At 43.0% G+C, this 19,964-nt stretch overlaps 1 protein-coding gene across 1 annotated transcript; it reads right to left on the bottom strand.

Moving 5' to 3' along the window:
- Positions 1-6,841: 6,841 nt before the first annotated feature.
- LOC129326092 (galactosylgalactosylxylosylprotein 3-beta-glucuronosyltransferase 1-like) lies at positions 6,842-13,264 on the bottom strand. Its single transcript, XM_054974214.1, has 4 exons — positions 13,153-13,264; positions 10,585-11,117; positions 9,277-9,573; positions 6,842-6,928 (listed from the first exon to the last, which is right to left on the bottom strand). Exons 1-4 carry the CDS (start codon positions 13,262-13,264, stop codon positions 6,842-6,844), a joined length of 1,029 nt encoding a protein of 342 aa, XP_054830189.1.
- Between the last annotated feature and the right edge of the window lie 6,700 nt (positions 13,265-19,964).

Genomic DNA, 19,964 nt, shown 5'->3' with positions numbered 1-19,964 from the left:
GCAAACCTTGAGCATTGTTCAGGTTTGTAGAAAGCTGTCTGTTCATGGCTTTAGTCTCTGGATTTAGATATTCACATATTTGGCCATGTTGTGAATCAGATATATTGATGATTGAATTGTGACTAGAGATGGGCATGAACCGAAATACAAACCAAAATTAAGCACGAACCAGGCCGGTTCGTGGTTCGCAAACCATGGTTCGTCAGATCCCATTTCTGACAAACCACCATAAACTTTAGGCTGGTTTATTTGGTTCATTTTTTGGTTTGTGACTGCCAGCAGCCTGGTGCCAATCTATCAGTTTCCTAGGCACTGGGGGATGGACCTTCTGCTGGCCCGGAAGTGATGGTTTTCTGACCGTGATGGGACGTTTTCATGAACCAAATGAACCGGTTCGCAAACCAGGGGTGGGTTCGTGAAAGTTCATCGTTCATGAAATTTGACGAACCACGAACCACATGGTTCGGTTTCCCCCTGGTTCGTGCCCATCTCTAATTGTGACCACTGAACAAGAACTTAGCAGTGTAGAAACAAAGTTCTTCATTCTTTTTGTTTGGAATGAACTGAGAAGAAACTATTATAAAAAGAATGGAAAACAGCCAATGCTTTTAATAATATGGTTTCTTCAAGGCTGAACAGAATGGGAGTGTTTGAGAACTGCCTCTGCCCTGGAAAACAGCCATGTTTCACTTCCATGCTTAAGGATAGTTATTTATGCAGTGTGTCCAATAAATGTGCTATCCCAGAACAGAGGCAGAAGATAGTCAGTGTAGTCACAGTTTACTCTGAGGCAGCTCCCCAACACTTGCCTCCTATAAAGGAGAAACAAGCATTTTTCATCAAGTAATCTACAACGGGAGAGATCCAAAGGAGTTCGCCATGTTAGTCTGTAGTAGCAAAATAGTACAGAGTCCAGTAGCACCATTAAGACTAACCAACTTTATTGTAGCATAAGCTTTCGAGAGCCACAGCTCTCTTTGTCAGATGCATCTGACGAAGAGAGCTGTGGCTCTCGAAAGCTTATGCTACAATAAAGTTGGTTAGTTTTAACGGTGCTACTGGACTCTACTATTTAACAGGGGAGAAACATTTCCCCCCCACTCCTTTTTTGCTCATATAATCATATAGCAACTGCATTCATGTTTGATTCTTCTGACGGGAATTTCTCTTCTGTATCTGCCCAGTTTTGATCAGGCATCTGACGAAGAGAACTTGATTCTCGAAAGCTTATGCTATAATAAAATTGGTTAGTCTTAAAGGTGCTACTGGACTCTTTTTGATTTTGCTACTACAGACTAACACGGCTAACTCCTCTGGAAAAATACAAAAGAATATTTTTAATTCTGTAGCTAAAGAACATCTTGCAAATGGCCCTTTTAGCCCCAAGGTTCCCAAAGTGTGACACGGGTCTCTCTAGAGAGATGCAGACAGTTATTAGGCTAAACCAAATTTTTCCACGACATCTCACAATCTGTGTATTTTGGGGGGGCCAGGAGGCAGAGAATCAAACACACATACCCTCTCCCTAAATGGGCTATCCGTGCAAAACAAAGACTTCTAACTCTGTACAGATGGTTCTGTCTGTGGAGCGTCTTGCTCTTGATTGCTAAAACGGCACTTGTTCCCTTGTTTCTGTTCTCTCAAAATGTAATCAAGGACAGGGTGTGTGGAAATATCTTTCCTGTATTTATCCTGTAGCTAGCAGGTAGCTAGCCTGTTTGTTCTCAGGAGGATGAGGCGCTCACTCAAGGGCCAGCGAAGAGCAGCACACAGGAAGAAACTGATGTTTAAAAATATGAAAATGTTTCTGAAATTGCAAGGCATCACAATGAGGAGCAAGTAGCTGTTTTTCAACAGGGCTGCATCATTGCTTATGCAGTGAGGAATTCATCCCTTCCCCCCTTACTAATATTACTAATAATAGGATAATTTCAAAATCTAAAAACAGCACATCCCCACATCTCCACGGTTCACAGCAGATTACAGTAAGTTTAAAAAGCACTATAGAAGCGCATTGGTCAACAACCTTAGAAAATCACACATGACATAATGAACTGTGAAGGTCAACAATGATTAAACATAAACACCTTTAAACAGCCATACAACAGCACAGTCTTACAAGACTTGCAAATGGACTGCAGTGAAGCGGCTTTATGTAGCTCCTTCCACCCTTGCTGTTACTGTGCAAAGCTGGAGAAGAGATGGAGCTACTCATAAGGCAGGGGGTGTGGATTCCTATGGCAAGAGATTGTCCTTCATGCATGTGGCTCACAGGCTGGGAAGGGATGTTAAAGTACAAACCACCTTTAACTGAAACCCAGTGGCAGTCAATGTAGCTGTTCAAGAACTGGCTGTTTGAGAATATGCTGCCAAACACCAGCTAGATTCTGCAACAGTTGAAGCTTCCAACTTGTCTTTAAGGGCAGCCCCACATAAAGTGTGTTACAGCAATCCAGCATGGAAGTTGTTTGACGACAGGGTGGCCAAGTTTGTTGAGTCTAGAAGGAAGAACAATCTACAAGGAAACACAAGAAGGGCAACACCACCAACCTACTTTTCTAACAGCAAGACTGGGTCCAAAAGGATCTCCAGATCAGAAAGAGACACCCGAACACCATCCTTCCCCAGGAAGGCAACCCCTTACAGAATATATTCATTCCATACCAGCATCACTTCCATTTTGTCTGGATTCAATTTTAACTTATTCTCCTTTATCCACTTGACCACCATATCCGGCTACCAATTCAGGACAGACGGATGCTTCTGGCTAGACATGGGCATGATCCAAAAAATAATCCCGATTTAGCTGATCGTGATTCTGTGGCGGCGCCGAACCCAGGTACCCGAACCTTGCCGATCAAGTCCCGTTTCCGATACAGAATCGGGAATCGGGAAGGCCGACGCGGGAGGGCGCCCCACCACCAACACTCCCCCAGACCAGAGTGACCAGGCACTAGAGCGTGTAATACTGTGTGGCCCCAGAGCTAGACAGCAGCCCTGGAAGCAGAGAGAGAAAATAGGAATAGAGCCCAACCCCAGCTGCAACACTCCCCCCCAGACCTGAGCCCTCAGCCGAGGTGCCCACCGAGCTTGGCCCCAGAGCTAGGCGGCAGCCCTGGAACCAGAGGAGATAGCTCTGGTAGCCCAAAGCTAAAGCTCCCTCTCTCTCTCTCTCTCGCGCGCGCTTTCTCTCTCCAAAAGTGGCAAGCGAGAGCTCGCTTCTGTCCCACTCCACCCGCAAGCGGAAAGTGAAACTTTGTTGCGCAGCACATGGCTATTTATAAAGCCTGGGTCTGCTACGCAGGAGGGCTGTGTTTGGCCGTAAGAGCTGCCTCTCAGGCTTTGCAGGGATGAGATTTGAGTGCCCATGGCTACAGAAGAACACCCCCTTCCCCCGCTCTCCCCTCTCTTCTCCCAAATGGACAAGACGGGCGCGCGCTTTTCTGGCTGCTCCGTGGTTGGAAGGAAGCCCTGCTGATCAAGGAAAGCTGGGCTTCCATTCGCGTTTCCAGGGCGACAGAAGGAGGGCAAACAGCTCCGGCATTCCCCAGGCTCCATTTCCACGGGGCTCCGTTCCCTCGGGAACAGATGGCTGGCACCAGACTGTCTGCAGACTGCAATCCCGAATGTAAACCGATTGATCCGATTGAGACCCGATACAGTACCCCACCCGACCGCTGAACCGGGAGCCGTGGACGGAACCGATCAGCCCGGTCCCGATGGCGCAAACGCCAAAATCGGGGCAATTTTCAGACCGTAATTCCGATCATGCCCATGTCTACTTCTGGCTGCTCAGTTAGTGAAAAACAGAGCTGTGTCATCAGTATACTGATGATGCCCAATGCCAAAGTCTGGATGTGCTTATCCAGTAGTTTTACAGAAATATTAAATAGCATTGGGGACAGTACTGAACCCTGGGGTATTTTGCACAGCAATTCACATGGAGATGATTCAGCATTCTTGACGGAAACTCTTTAACAAAAAATATATACTGAAACCATCAAATTCACTTATTCATTTATATATTTACTTCATCAGACCCTACCTTGGACCCAAAGCAGTTTGTTGTTCTCCTATCTCCCATTTTGTCTTCACACCAAACTTGTGAGGTAGATTAGGCTGTGTGACTGGCCTAAAGTCACTCACTATGCTTCCATGGTAGAGCAGGGATGGAAACCTGGGTCTCCCAGGTTCTGGACTGATACTCTAACTACCACACAACACTGTCTGTCACTTCAACTAGATATTGAACAAATGAATAACTCAGGATAAGATGCTCCTGCATCTTCAGGCACACGCATACCCCATTCCTCCTCCTCCAGCTGGTCAACTTGATCCCTCTAGCCATTGCTTGGCTTCTGACAGCTCGGCTTGCCTGCTGATATCATCCTTCGGTGCCTCCTTCCTCATTAGCCTGCCTCCAGCTGTTGGAAGCCATGGCTCTGTGGTTGGAGGGAAGGGCAAGGGTTTACACATTCCCTAGCAAGGGGGCTGTGACTGTGACATTCCCAATGGGGAAAGGTTTGGTCACTGTGGATTTCTTTGGCACATTTGATTAAACCCGCATTCCCAGTGAGTGCTGGATAACAAAGTCTGTACTGTAGCTTTAAAAAACCAAAACAAACCTGAGCAGTGAATGCTGTCATCACGTGCAGTTTAGTCCTAAAATGAAGAAAATATGGCAGTCTACAGGAAACAAACTAGAACACCACAATTTTACAGAGTTTAAGAAACACGGGCTAAAGAAGAAAATGTGTAGAATTCTAGCGATGGCCATCTAGCCCACCACTGTCCCTTGATACAGGTACATTGGGTAGCTAATATAATGGGTGTCATACCATATGAAGTGAAGAAATTGAGTTCAGTTGGGAACCAACAAGATGCTACATCTTACCATGCAGCTGCTACCAAAAATAGGAAATAATGTACTTAGTTTATCTTCTCTCTCCAAAACATCTAGCAGAATTTAGTTATGTCCTAATCTCATAGAGTTGTGTGTTTTTGCCCCACTCCCCTATCAGCAGCAGCTAATGGAATGTGGGCACAGGAAACAATGAATGCCTTGGTTTCAGATGGTCTTTATGTTGTAGAAGGAATGACTCTAAACACGTGGCTGTCATTTTCAGCAGGAGCCTTGTGTTTACCATGTCTAATCTGACCCTCACTTTCAATAATGTACCAGTCTATTTTCATTCTTTCATGCAAATAAAGGGGGCAGTTAATGATAGTAACAACAACAACTGTGCTTGTATACTGTTCTTATAGATAGATGGGCGCCTTGCTCAGAGCGGAGAACAAACTCAATGTTGTTATTGTCCTCACAATTCAGGCGAGGAGCTGTGAGTAAGAGGAATGGCTGACCCAAGGCCACCTACTGAGGTCATGCCAGTAGAGGGATTAAGACCACCACCGTGCTGATTCGTAACCCAACCACTTAACCACTATGCTGCAGCAGCTCTGTTTCTCTGTTAGCCTGTTTCTGTACACACAACACAATACAACTGGAAGCATTTAGATGGGAACTGCAAACTGGTACATGGGCTATTGCTGTGCTTCATTCACTAGTGTTGGTTAAGCTGAACCACTCCTATCATTACTGAAGATAAGATTCAAGAAGCCATGTTGGTGTCACTCATATAGTATTACAGGCAGATTCTTGGTGCAGGATTACCCATTAAGCCAATCAGGGAGCAGTCCTTAAACAGGTCTGTGCAGAAGTAAGTCCCGTGTTATTTAATGGGGCTTACTCCCAGGAAAGTGTCCTTAGGGCTGCAGCCTTACAGTACATTAATTTCAATAGACTTAGAACTGTGTAATTCTGTTTAGGACAGCACCAGCGCTGATGTACATCCTTGGGCCAGGGACAGGAAAACTGTATGTGGCCTGGCCTGAGTTAATGCATCCAAATGAACCAGAGAGACAAGACAGAGTGCTTAATCTAACAAGGCTCAGAGGTTCAAAATGTATGAGTCAAGCAGGCCAAAAAGATAATGAACTGGTTTTTTAAAAAAACAAAACTCTGTGAGTAAAAGCTAAAGTGTTTCAGGCCTTTTAGTTTAGAAAAAAGATGACTGATGACAGAAATAAAAATTGGATTATAAAATTACGCCTGGTGAGAAAATGGATAGAAATTTTCTCCTCTCTCATAATATTAGAACTCGGGGTTGCCCTTGAAATTGATGGAGAATCAATTCAGGACACAGGAAAGAGGGGAAAAATCTTCATACAATATACAATTAACTAACAGATTTCATGGCTGTAAGATACAGAGGTGACCACTCATTTAGATGGCTATAAAAAAAGGAAGAGACAAAGTACTGGAAAGTCTACCAACAGCAATTAACAGTGACAGCTAAATGCATCTTCCATGGACAGAGGCAGTGTGTCTTTGAATACTAGTTGCTAGGGGACAAACAGGAGAGCTGTTTCACTTGCATGCTCTGTATTTGGGTTGCCTGGAAGCATCTACCTGTCCACTGTGGAAGCAGGATGCTATTGGATTAGACTGGCCTTTGGGCTGACCTTGCAATGCCCTACTTATGTGTTTATATTCATTTAATAAAGCTTGCCCCAAGGTTCAATGTTTGCATCCCAAATTTAAGAAATGTGTAGTAGGTAAAATGAGTACCCAGTTTCCTGGGGGTAAAGTGCAGATGACTCGGGAAGGCAATGGCAAACCACCCTGTAAAAAGTCTGCCAAGAAAATGTCGTGATGCAACATCCCCCCATGGGTCAGTAATGACTCGGTGCTTGCACAGGGGACTACCTTTACCTTTACAGCTATTTACAAGAGTACGAGAGAGATCAGCAAAACATATACTCACAGCATAGGATGAATTCTCTACACTTCTACTCTTGGGTCTGTGAATCCACGTTTGCCTTCATTAACCAGGGTTGGCCTTTCAGTCCTTGTATGCCAGACCAAGACCTACCAAAAAGAAATCCGTACCGTATTAGAATCACATAGTGGAGCCTGAAGGCACCGGCAAACGTACGTGACAGCAATCTGTAGAGACTGTGAAATGTATTACGGGCCTGAGTGAAAGGACCTTTGAAATACGCACAGATCAATGGCAACGTGAGACTCCTTAGCAGAAGGGCATGTTTATACAACCATACACCTTTTGATTCTACTTTTTAAATGACTTCATAAATGCGACAAAACATTGTGAAAAACATTAAACAATCATCTCTGCATGAATAGTAGCGTGGCTGGCCCCTGTGCAGGTAATGAAAGTAGCAAAAACCAGGCCACTCACAGACAAAGCAGGAGGATCTACATATTTATGGACTTCCCAGGTATAGAAGCAAGTATGATTTTGAAAATTAAACTAAAGGGAGGAGAAAAAACTTTAAAATGTCCTGAGGACATATACTCCAGAAAGGATGGTACATTGAGTGTACCTGAGCACGAAAGGGAAAAAGGGGGAAGGGAGGAGAACTTTTGCTGCTCCAGCTTCTGGTAACTTATGGAGAATTCTGGAGGGGGTGATTTTGGGGGTGGAGATTTCCAGGTCCCCCTTGCCAAAATTCCTCACAGGCCCCACAACCTTATCACTCTTTCTGGAAATAGAATGGTTGGACCCCCACTATGATAATAAAAGCATCAAAACTGGACCACACATAAAAAGACAAACTGAAGATTTCCACAGATATGGAGGTGGGCATGAAGAAAAATATTTATTTACTTTAAAGCAAACATTAAAGAAGCAATATATAAATATGTATTTATATATTTAATATTTAAAATAAGTACATGTTTAAAAAAAACAAATAAGTCTTTTGAAAACAAAAGAAAAAGACCCAAAAAGAACTAGCTATGCTCCACGAGGCATGGAATGTTAAAGGATAAAGGAGAGAGGAGAAATTAATCTGATAAGCTTCAAAGAGGGTACAGAATCCTCAAGGAGAATATTTTGGGAGGCAGGGTAGGATTTCCAAACTGTTCCTCTCTCCTTTCTGTGACTTTCACAGGCCTCCAGCCTGTAAACACTTAATAATACACAGTTTTCCACCATATTCTTATGATATACTTGATATGAACTTGATTTCCTCCCCGCCCCCATTTTCTGATTCCCCAAGACATTTCAGGCACTGAATTGTTTTGGTTTATGCTTTTAAAAAAAAAAAAAAAAGCATGTATCCAAAAATACAAAGTGTAGATATGACAAATGTTTTAAAACATCCATGACAAATAGTTGTTTGAAACGTGTGCATCACACAAGAACAGTCAACAGAGAGCTGTAATTGGCTGCACCACCCCACTGACTGCACATCCAGAGGCAAACACTGGTTCACCTCTGAATAAAGTGAAATGCCCCTCAGGGGCTGCCATAGGAACAGATAACTGGCTGAGTAGAAGATTACTGATTCTTTTCCTTCCATCTCTAAATTTAATTTAGAAGACTCAGTGGACGTCTTTTGTTCACACTTAGCACCTGTCTGATCCCCATAGACGTAGATCTACTTACCAGACTATCTACACCAACGTATACCTCACAAACGAATCAGTTCCAATACCTTACAGAAGGAATCACGCCTGAAAGATTTATGACAGGTTTCTCTGCTCTAACTCTTCCTTTTCCTTCCCCCTCCTGTGATTTTCCTTATAAATTTCATATGAGATAGTAAGTTTTGACTCATGAAATCTCATGCTAAAACAAATGTTGTGTTAGTCTTTAACTTCTGTTTCATTTTGTTCCATCAATGGGGCCATGAGTTTCCACACAGATCAAATTAAGTTGTACCCTTCGCTGAACCCCTTGGTTACTTGCTCTCCTTTTTTGGTTCTCTTTTCCCTGTTGCACGTGTCTTGGCTCGCTTGCTCGAGCCATTTAGAGCAATCTGCACTGCAGCTATTTTTTTTCCAGAGTGCCTATTCTCTACTTGATTCACACTTTGGTCTGGATTATAGAGGCTGCTAAAATGTTACAAAGTTGGTCCTGCTTTTAACCTGTGGGCTGCAATGGATGAACTTTTGGGTCTCTGTCAGCTGTCATAATCCAAAAGTCAGATTCGCAAAAATGAAGATAAGGGGAGAAAGTCTATTGGTACCCTTTCTTTAAAGATGATTTCAGGGCTTTTTACTAGCACATTCCACTGCAGTCAGCAGCCGATCAACTACTGCTCTGGGCTGAAGTATCAAGATGAGATGCAATTTTGGATGCAAAGATTCCAGAGACAGACGATCATATCCTTGCATTTGTCTATATAAAACACACAAGATAGGTAATGCAGAGGAGTAGCTAGAAGTAGAATATATGGTTTTACTAATACCTTTGTGCAGTTGGCAGCTTTGGGCTCCAATCCATCCATGGTCACCAGATCCTTCAATAAACTGGTTTCTTGGTAGCCTCCTTTCACTCCATCCAGCTTGAAACTGGCGTGAGGTTTCTCCAAGATTAATTTGATACTGATGGCAAAACCGGCCATGTCAATGGCAAAAGGCCGGTTAGGATCAAAGACAGTTTTCCAGCCGACCACTTTTCCTGCTGGGCTCACTTTTGGGGACTCAAACCTGAGGCCACCAACAAAGGCAACTGGCCATACAGAGACCTTCTTTGTGTAGCGCATCTAATTGTTAGAAAGAAAATAAAGCATCTCTAGTCCCTTGGCTGTGCACTCTAAGCCTCCCTTCAGCTTCCTCCACCTGCCCCCTTGGTATCAGTTTCCCAAGCCTGGTTTTTAGCATTCTCCAGAATGGCCATCGCATGGACTGATCTTCTCCTACTTTCTCCTAAATTTTCAAATCCTTCTGCTGTTCTTCTATATAGACTATTTTTAGGATCTTGTCTTTTCCCTGTCACTATCTATTGAACTGTAGTATTGTTTCCCTGGTCTAATAAAAGCCCTCATTGGCAGGGGTCTGGGAGACAATCCAAAATTCCCACATGCTTCTCTTAGAAGGTTCATCTCACTGCTTAAGAACCATTAATCTAACTACAATCATCACTCTCAAACTTTAAAAATCGGCTATCTTTTAAATATTATCAATTCTCTCTTTATTATAAAATAGTTTCAGGTGGGTCACCACATTGGCCTACAATAGAACAGCAAGATTTGAGTCCTGTAGCATCTTAAAAATCAACAAGATTTCCAGAGTATACGCTTTTGAGAAGCGTGTCCTTTGACTCTCAAAAGCTTATATTCTGAAAATCTTGTTGGTTACTACTTGATTCGAATCTTATTATAAAATGTTCATTTAAAATCTCCTTTGTCATATAGATGATTGGTATCTTTATTTGCCTACTCCAATAATGAGCTGTGTACCAAAGACCTTAAGAAGACCCCTGTTGGATCAAACAAAGGTCCCCTAGTCCAGCATCCTATTTCCAACCAGAGCCAGCCAGATGGCCTGGAAGGACCAAAATCAGAGGCACAGAGGCCCAAGGATCCTGCCCTTTAGTGCACCCTCAGGAACTGATATTCGACTACCTCTGAACATGAGGATCCATCCTCATAATGAACAGCCACTGATGGACCTAATCTCCATAAACTGATCGGACTCTCCTTTAAAGCATCCACCAATTTTCCTACATCACAGACCAACAAGATGCAACAACTGTGAGCCCAGGTCTCTCTTACCTCCTCAAAGAGCTCTAGGCTATAGGTGTTATCATCATCAGCAAAGTATACAACACCTTCTGGTGGTGGTGTGTTGCGGAAGTTTTCCCTCAGCCAATGCAGTCCAAGATTCCTTTGCAATGTGCCCCTTGGAGTGTGAGACGGGATCCAGGACAGGCCTACTTTTAGACTCTTTGGAGTCTCAACGTTCAGATGAGTAAAATTGATGGCCGCCTTCTCCAGCAGATTGGATACTAGGTTGGTCCTTCGAGGTGAGTCCTCCACCACTACCCAATGCAGGTTCTGCACATGGAGGAAAGTGTTGGCCAGCCGGGTAAGCTCTGCCTTCTGCACTGGTCGGGTGTAGGTGGGCGTGATCACAAAGATGGCAGGCAATGTGTCTGACCAGGGGGGAGGCCTGGAGTACACATAGCTCCGGATTATTTTGGCAACTGTCCCCATGGCTGGCTGTCGAACACATGATGACCCTTCTTCTCTCACAAGGGATGTACTATTGAAGAGTGATTTGGCAGTCACATTTTCATCTGTTTCCTCTATGGCAAAAGGAAGAAAGCTATTAGAGAATAAAGCATTACACCATGAGACAATTTGATACCCATCACCCTGTCGGTTTACATCCAGACTTCGTCCCATTCCTCTTTGTGATCTAATTCTCTCCCCCTATGGCTGTTTAAAGTTTGATCAGCTTTAAATAAGCCTCAGAGAAAGACTGAGTTAATTAAGACTGTGGGAATTCCAAGGTTGATGGAAGAGATGCTTGCAATAATCCTTTCTCAAGGAATATTGTTGTTAAGAAGAGATGCAAACTTCATGAGAGAGCTTTGGATGAATGTATTTGAGATGCAAACTTCATGAGAGAGCTTTGGATGAATGTATTTGATATGTCAATTTCCCTTGTTGAGGGCGTTCCGAGTGTTCTCTTCAAAGTCAAGGAGAGAAAGCCATATGCCTGGGTTTGTGGAAGGAATTATTTAAGTGACAGGCAAACTCCACTGGGCCCAATTCAGAATTGTGCCCAGTAAACTGAACAACTGGGCTGAACAATCAGAAAACCGTTTTCTTTTTAAAAGCCTGATCCTGAACTTTGGACACCCAGTAGGTATTCTGGGAGCTAAAACTGGGAGTGTAATTGCAGATGGAATTATATAATCAAACTAGAACCTGCAGGGCTTCCGATTCACTATCCCATTCCTCTCTAAGTCTCCAGCATCCCCATCCATCACCAAACACACTCACCGGGCTTTGGCTGCTGTACAGAGACAGGGAGGAGATTACTCTATGCCTCCCTCCCCTTGCCTCCCCTTTCCTGCCACCCTGCTTTGTTAGCACTGTAGCTGACAGGATGTCTGGAAAACATGGCTTCCAGGGCTCTGAAGTCTCATGCCTCCGGAGCTACACATCCCAGGCTTCCTGGTTCCTGAGATGCAAAGGACTCGGGGGAGGGCAGGAAGACCCCACTCACCTACCTACTACTACAGTGGCCCACAGATGGTAGCAGCAGCTACCAGGCAAGTAGGTCAGAGAGGGGAGGAATTAGAGGTGAAGGCAGGAGCCATTCTCTGCCTGAGATTAAAATCTGAGGCAGAGAAAAACTGTTGGGTTGTAATGCTTGTTTTGGATTGGAGGGAGCCATTATGAGCAGACAATGCTTGCATTCCAAGCAAAGGCATCACTGATGGTTTTTGGAACTTCAGGTGTCAGGTTGCAACCTCACAAAATGTTTTTTGTTACTTTTAATTGTCCTGCTACAGCAGGAGAGACATTACTGCTTCAGCATTCCTTGCCTATTTTCTTCATAAAGCTCAACAGGCTTTAAACAGTGTGTGCCGAGTATGGGAAGTGGAGGGGATCTTGCAAGAAACAGGGTTGTGGTGACAGTTATGTCTCCCCATGCTGAGAAAACGATAAAACTAAAAAGTGTTACTCTGGTTGCAATCTGGCAGACCTCTATGTTTTTCATAGTGCAGTCCAATGTACAGGTATTCCAGTCTGAGACCAGAGTAATTCTGCATAGGACTGCACTGCTAGAGCAACAGTGGAGTAACAGCACAGAATAACAATAAGAAATATTCTCAGAAATAAGCCCCAATAGGCTAAGTCCCTGGGAACTGTTTTTAGGATTCCTGCCTGAGTTACCTTAAGCAAATTATTCTTTTTTTTAAAAAAAGTTTTTTATTAGGTGAGTACATATTACAAATAACATTTTTGTTAAGCACCTAAATATCAATTTCCCCCCCTTTCCCTCCCCCCTTTTTTCAGACTTCCAACAGCTTTCCAACCCTTATCTTATTCTATTCCTTACCTATCTATTCCATTTATATATTGTCCTTAAGCAAATTATTCTTTCAACCTCACCTAACTCACAAGGTTGCTGTAAAGAGAAAATAGGACCATAATATGTCATCCTGAGCAACTTGGAAAAGACTAGGATAAGAATGAAGTCAGTAATTATTCCACCACAATCATTGCCATCGTTCATCTTGTATTATTGTACTTCGTCTTCCCAACAACAACACTCTTGGAAAGAGACTGTGGATGCTTTTCGCAAGGCCTGCTTTCTGCACTTACTTCTCAGAAGGCTGAGGTAGCGGGTAGTTGGGTATTGATGCCACAAAGTGAGGAGAAGGCCCCATGGCAAAACAATCAGGAGTGTGGTGAGCAGGTTACGTCTCCTCAGCATGCTGCAGAGAACTTCCAGTGGCCGGGCATTTCCCTACCTTCCGGAACAAAGCAGGAAATGGTTTATACACGTGACACAGGCCAAACAAACAACAAGGGGGAATCATACAGTTTCAGAGCATTTGGTCACTGGCATTTGACAGCCCTTCGTTTTCTGTGAAGTAACAAGCTCTTAATATATTTCATTCGCTCAAAGGTAAAAAGCCTGAAACCAATTCCTTGTGGATTCTCATTGACCGTGGTTGCTTTAGTTAGGCATAAAGACTGTAGACTCAATAAAACGCTACATGGACATGGCATTTTAGTTTTTTGAATCGGCTGACAAAATAAAACACGATAAAATCGTCAAACAGTATAAAAAGCATTATCATGCTATTAAAATCCAGCCAGACCATAAAAATATGAACATTTGGGATTTCAGGGTGCTGGTTTATTCCCCCTACCCAAACAACAAATGCCATGAAGTAATGGCATAATTGAAAAATCCGAATTGAATGAGTTACTCAGTGTTATACAGAGACTATTTTCAGCAAAGCAGCCTCAAAGAACTGAGTCTTTGTCTTTGGGTCTGCTGAAAATGTTCTGCCATGACAATGAGGCACAAACAAATCAGAGTGTATTCATGATTTATTTATTTATTTGTGTTCACCTGGTTCAAAGCTGAGCCTTTCTTCCTTCCTGCTCCACACAGCACATTCAGGCTGAAGTCATTAGTTGTGAATGTCCCAATGGAGGTGCTTTAATGAACTTATTCATTCACACATTACAAAGTCCTCAAGTCTTCCATGTGTCGTGTCAACAAGACATCCTCTGGGAGTCCCATGTCTAGAAGTTTATTCTCTTGTATGGGGGGCCCCCAGCTTGGACCGGAACTGTGGCACACAGGTAAAGAGAGCTTAAGGCTTCCCTGTGCCTTTTTTTCTGAACTGAAATAGCACCCCAAGACTATTTGTCCTGTTGAGGAAACATGTGTAGCCCCTCTGTACAGTAGGTTTAGGTCAGGAAAACACAGCTGAGAAGACTTCATGCATGCCAATCTGAATCACACCTGTGTAACGTGTGAATTAGCCCTCATGTGGTTATTGGAGTTTAAACTGTGATTAATCATCCTAGTTACTGGAATTACAGATGCCTGCATTTGAAAATCATGACTAACAGGTTAGTTTAAGAGTGATACCTTCAGTTTTAGCACTATGTGTGAGGGGAAGGAGGGAGCAATTGTAGCTGATAAATAACCAGCTCATGTCTGTCATGAACAAACTAATCCCAAGCTGCCATGAGCTGCGGCAGGCCTTGAGACAAAGGTTCTCCCCTTCACCTTCAAAAGAACATATCAAGATACTTGATTTTAGCAAGAGTATTACTACTGTGCCTGAGAGGTACTTGGGGCCTATTTGTTCTGGAATTCCAGAATTTTGTGCCCCTGGCTGCTTTCTCTCAATGGCCACAATTCCAGTTTATTTCCAATATTTAAATCAAGCCAACATTTTACTCCACCAGGAGAGCAGAGCCTGTGGCACAGCCAGTATTAATTATTTTTTTAGCAGTTGTACTACTCTGGATTTTTCTTTTCATCTGAAAGCTTACAGTGTTCTTTAACATGCGCACAAGATAACAAAAATTCATCTGGTGTAGTTTTTACTGAACCTCCAGTCTAAAAAAAAGCTCACCTACTTTATGTTTCTGCCCATTCTGCAAATGTGAACATATACAGGAGATCTGTCTCCCTCCTTCCAAACCCTGGTGGCAATTCTGCTGAGCCTTCCTCTCCCTTTAACAAAGTTTATATTCCCCCAACGCAGCTAACAAATTAAAATAAATAATAAAGCCACGTTTTAAAATGATTAAAACCACCACCACCAACAACAACAACACTTCATTAGTTAAATCAAAGCTAAAAACTCACAAAAAAGACATAAAACCAACAATCAAATCAAACACATCTTTGTGCATGTCTGTATGCAATTGTTAGTAAAGACAGACAGCAACTTGATCAACTATGTTGTACTAACTCACCAGTGATCTGTCACAACAAAGGACATGCCTTGATACCAATGTCTTGTGGTGAAGAGAATCTGCCTAATTTTTAGCCCCCTGGCCTCCCTGGTATCTGCTGTGTTTTTGTGTCCTCTGACAGTCTTCTCAGGGGATGAGTGCATACGCTTGGCACTTCCTTGTAGGCCTTCTTCCACATTCCTATGTGTCAAGTAGCGGCTGTGCGTCCTCTGAGGATCCAAAAAGAGGGGGGGGGAAACCCTTGTTAACCACACCGTACGATTTCCCACGTGATTGGAAGGAACGTATGACCACAAGCATACTTGATAAGAAATTCCAACTAGGGTATTTCAACTGGAAAATGCTGATGCTGCCCAGTTGTCTGCTTATCAGATACTTTCTTAGCATCCCCATTACTCCAAAAGCATACCTCACCGGTTCAGCAACCTACCCCAAATCCAAGCAAGGGGGTTGTATCATCTTTTGACCAATCTGTCTCTGTATTCCGTACATCTTTTTGGCTAAAGGTATGTAGATCTTTCAAGCCTTTCTTCATGACTCATTTCTATTGAGCTCTAAACCTCTTCCAATATGGCAAATGCTTCTAGAAGAATAGGGCCTATTTTGGTACTCACTTCCTTTACCGCTAGCATTTCAGTATGTGTAGCAATGCCTTGAAAAACATTGATCTTGTGCATGCAGAATGATGTCATAAGATGCAAGACAATTTTTTATGATTTAGAATAGTGTTGGCCTTTTGTGCTGCAGTGTCACACAGCTGACTCCTCCATTGTTCACTCTGAATCCAGTCCACATTATCTTACATTTGTGCCACTGGTCTTCTTGCTGATTTTTCATTAGCACCCCCCTCACCTCCCTGGCAATGTTCGCAATGACATTTAATCAAAACTAACTATCGCCAGCAGACCTCCAATTAATTATAAATGCTATATTTTTACCTGATCATGTAAAAAAGATGGGACATGTTCAGAATGGCAGCAAGACCATTTTCAGAGTGTGAGTTTTAAAGAACTGGTAAACGGAACAGACAAATATCAGAAGAGATGGAGATAAAACGTGGTAGACTGCAAACCTGAAACATTCTGTTAGGAGATATTAATGATGATGACGACGACTGCTTTTATATATCACTCTTCTAACCAGATTAGTGCCCCACTCAGAGCAGTGAACAAAGCCAGTATTATTATTATGCTCACAATACAGCTGAGAGCTGGGCTGAAAAGAGTGTCTTCCCCACGGCCACCTGCGAAGTTCACGACAGTAGTGGGATTTCAAACCAGCAGAGTGCTGGTCCACAACCCAACCACTTAACCGCTATGTTACAGCAGCTGAGATAGTAAGTATACTGAAGACAATGAGAGAACAGAAACAGAAGGTTATAAAACAATTGATGTAAATTAGGCACCGGGAAGTGTAGAAGATGATTAAAGAAATAAAAGACAACAGGGAAAAGTCCACAGCTGGCAAGACTACGAGGGAAATGATTGTGTATGTTTAAATATACCAGGAACAAAAGACATCTGAACAATGAAATACTGAGTTTCATTACCAGAAGCAGAGGGCAAAACAGTTAATAGTGATGCAGAGAAGACAGTTGTGTTCAAAACAGTTTTCTGGATTAATTATGGAAAGAAGCAGGATGATGCATTCATGCCACATAATGATGATAAACTATTTCCTGTCCCAACTGTTTCAAAGGATCATTATTTACAAAGGATCATTATTTACATATATATATATATGTATGTTTATGTATATGTAAATATATATCGGCAAACAGACTAAAATGAGCAGGCCTTGATATCTTGCTGCAATCATATCCCATGTCTCAGATTATATGCCAATAAGAGCATTCTGTGCAACCATTTTACCTGTGCCCTTTCTGTTTCCTCCAAAGATCTGCAAAACTGGAAGCAGGTGATTGAGAAGCATTCTGATATCTTCCAGAATTGCTAATCCCTTTAATAAACCCAGGACTCAGGTTGACAGTATCTAAATACACTTGCCTCTTGGTACTGATAAATGCAGAAGCCGCAATCCTACCCAGATATCAGGCTGCTCGAGACTCCGTCCTGAGACTGCTGGGCTTCATGTTGAATTCTTTGTTAGGTTGTGGTTGGGATTGCCTTGGAGCATCTTCTAAGGCACTTTCCTGAGTGCCAGTTAAATAGCAGCTTCTTGGAGTTATTACTTTCATACAGTGAAGAATAACCTTCGAACAGTTTTGGGTTAGTCGGAAGAAAGCGAATGCTGCTGACTTTGGGACCTTTGAAAACACTGACATGAATATGTGTTATGCAGGGCTTTTTTCTGAGCAAAGAGGTGGTGGAACTCAGAGCCGAAACAGACGTGACGAGTTACCTCAATTCAACCTGGGTTTCCTTGCCTCAAGGTTTGACGGGAAGTGTAGGCGTCCTTGCAGGTGCATCGCTGCATTTCTTTAAGACCCTTCTATTCAATCAATTAATTTTTATTACAGTCGTTGACCATTAAAAACTGCTTTAAAGCTGTCCTTTTAAGTGCACACATAAAGGGCTGGATCCTACCAGCTTTCTTACTTCTTCATTCCAAACTGTAAAATCAAAAAGAATCCAGTAGCACCTTTAAGACTAACCAATTTTATTGTAGCATAAGCTTTCGAGAATCAAGTTCTCTTCGTCAGATGCCTGATACAGATACTGGCCAAATACAGAAGAGCTCTCCTGCTCTTCTGTATTTGGCCAGTATCTGTATCAGGCATCTGACGAAGAGAACTTGATTCTCGAAAGCTTATGCTACAATAAAATTGGTTAGTCTTAAAGGTGCTACTGGACTCTTTTTGATTTTGCTACCACAGACTAACACGGCTAACTCCTCTGCATCTATGACCATGGAAAGCACCGCATTCAGCCGAATGGAGAGGAAATCCATCAACCTCATGAAGAAACTGGCACAAATACAAACAGACATCATGTTCCTTTCTAAATGCAAAAAACTGGACATTCTACCCAAAGGACTGTGTGTGAAGAACCCATTGAAATCCACTTACCACACAGACTACAGTGAGAAACTATGTAACACCTTATCCAGAAAACTCTTAATTCACCTCATTGGACTGATGTACAGCAAGCAAGAATGGATCAAACAAGAGATCTCTGAACTAGACTCTTCCATTAAAAACAACCCCTCTGCACAGACCAGGAACTGGCAGATGTTTACCAAAACCAGAGGAACTATTTATTGTACACTATTTACTGAACTACAGAAAAAAAGGAGAAGAAATTCTCAAAAATCCTGCATGCAACAGAGAACAAGAACACTTTGGATCCACCCAGCAACATCATCAATCTCTCCAGTCATAAACTGACCCCGGCAGAGGAATCTGTCCTCTCACGTGGACTATCTTTTTTCCCAGCCAGACCCACACAAACCATACAACTTTGTGGAGACCTGGAGGCCTATTTCAGACGCCTAAGACTGAAAGAATTCTTCAACTACTCTGCTGAACAAAATGAGGAACGAAGCACTGAACAGACACCATCACAGCAGCCATCACCCTCCCAACCCAGCAATACACAATCATCATTACAAAACTCCAGAAAAAAGAATTCCACATGGACACCCCCTGAGGGCCGGAACTCTTCATTGGACTTTTACATTGAATGCTTCCATCGTCGCACCCAGGCTGAAATAATTGACAAACAACAACACCTAAAGCAGAACCTCAGCCATGCAGAAAGAGATGCCATAAACAGCCTCCAAAACAATTCTGGCATCGTAATCAAGGAAGCCGACAAAGGCGGAGCAGTGGTCATCATGGACAAAGAGAATTATATACAGGAAGCAGAAAGACAACTCTCCAACACAACATTCTATAAAATACTACCTGCTGATCCTACGGAGCAATATAAAAGAGAACTCAATAAAATATTGAAGACTCTTCCCGTGGACATACAAGAATGCATCCATACAGACACACCCCAGGAACCACGGCCAGGAAAATTCTACCTACTACCCAAAATCCATAAACCGGGTAACACAGGATGCCCCATCGTCTCAGGAAGAGACACTATCACGGTAGGAGTCTCAGGATACATGGACTCTATCGTCAGGCCCTATGCCACCAGCACACCCAGCTATTTACGGGACACCACTGACTTCCTCAGGAAAATACAGTCCATTGACAACCTACCTGATGACACCATCCTAGCAACCATGGATGTGGAGGCTTTATACACCAATATCCCACATGCGGATGGACTACAAGCCATACGGAATATTATCCTGGACAAAACCACAGCACACCCATGGGCACACGCATGGCACCACAATATGCTAACATATTCATGGCGGACTTGGAACAACGCTTCCTCAGCTCCCATCCACTGGAACCACTACTATACTTAAGATTCCTGGATGACATCTTCATCATTTGGACCCATGGGAAAGAAGCTCTTGAGAGATTTCATCAAGACTTCAATAACTTTCACCCTACTATCAACCTAAGCCTGGACCACTCTACACAACAGGTACACTTCCTGGACACCACTGTACAACTACATAATGGACGAATAAATACCACCTTATACCGGAAACCAATAGACCGATACTCATATCTACATGCCTCCAGCTACCACCCTAAACATACCACTCGGTCTATTGTCTACAGCCAAGCCTTACGTTACAACCGTATCTGCTCCAGTGCT

The sequence above is a fragment of the Eublepharis macularius genome, chromosome 3 (assembly GCF_028583425.1).
Source record: "Eublepharis macularius isolate TG4126 chromosome 3, MPM_Emac_v1.0, whole genome shotgun sequence".
Lineage (NCBI taxonomy): Eukaryota > Metazoa > Chordata > Lepidosauria > Squamata > Eublepharidae > Eublepharis > Eublepharis macularius.
Note: the sequence above shows the minus strand (reverse complement) of the source record. Positions and strands in the feature narration are given on the sequence as shown.

What these genes read in the sequence shown, in the direction of transcription:
- LOC129326092 (XM_054974214.1), bottom strand. Translation starts at nt 13,264, where the DNA reads ATGCTGAGGAGACGTAACCTGCTCACCACACTCCTGATTGTTTTGCCA. An exon ending in CTACCTCAGCCTTCTGAGAA is followed by an intron (nt 11,118 to 13,152) that starts GTAAGTGCAGAA and finishes CTTTTGCCATAG; the next exon opens with AGGAAACAGATGAAAATGTG. An exon ending in GCCTAGAGCTCTTTGAGGAG is followed by an intron (nt 9,574 to 10,584) that starts GTAAGAGAGACC and finishes TCTAACAATTAG; the next exon opens with ATGCGCTACACAAAGAAGGT.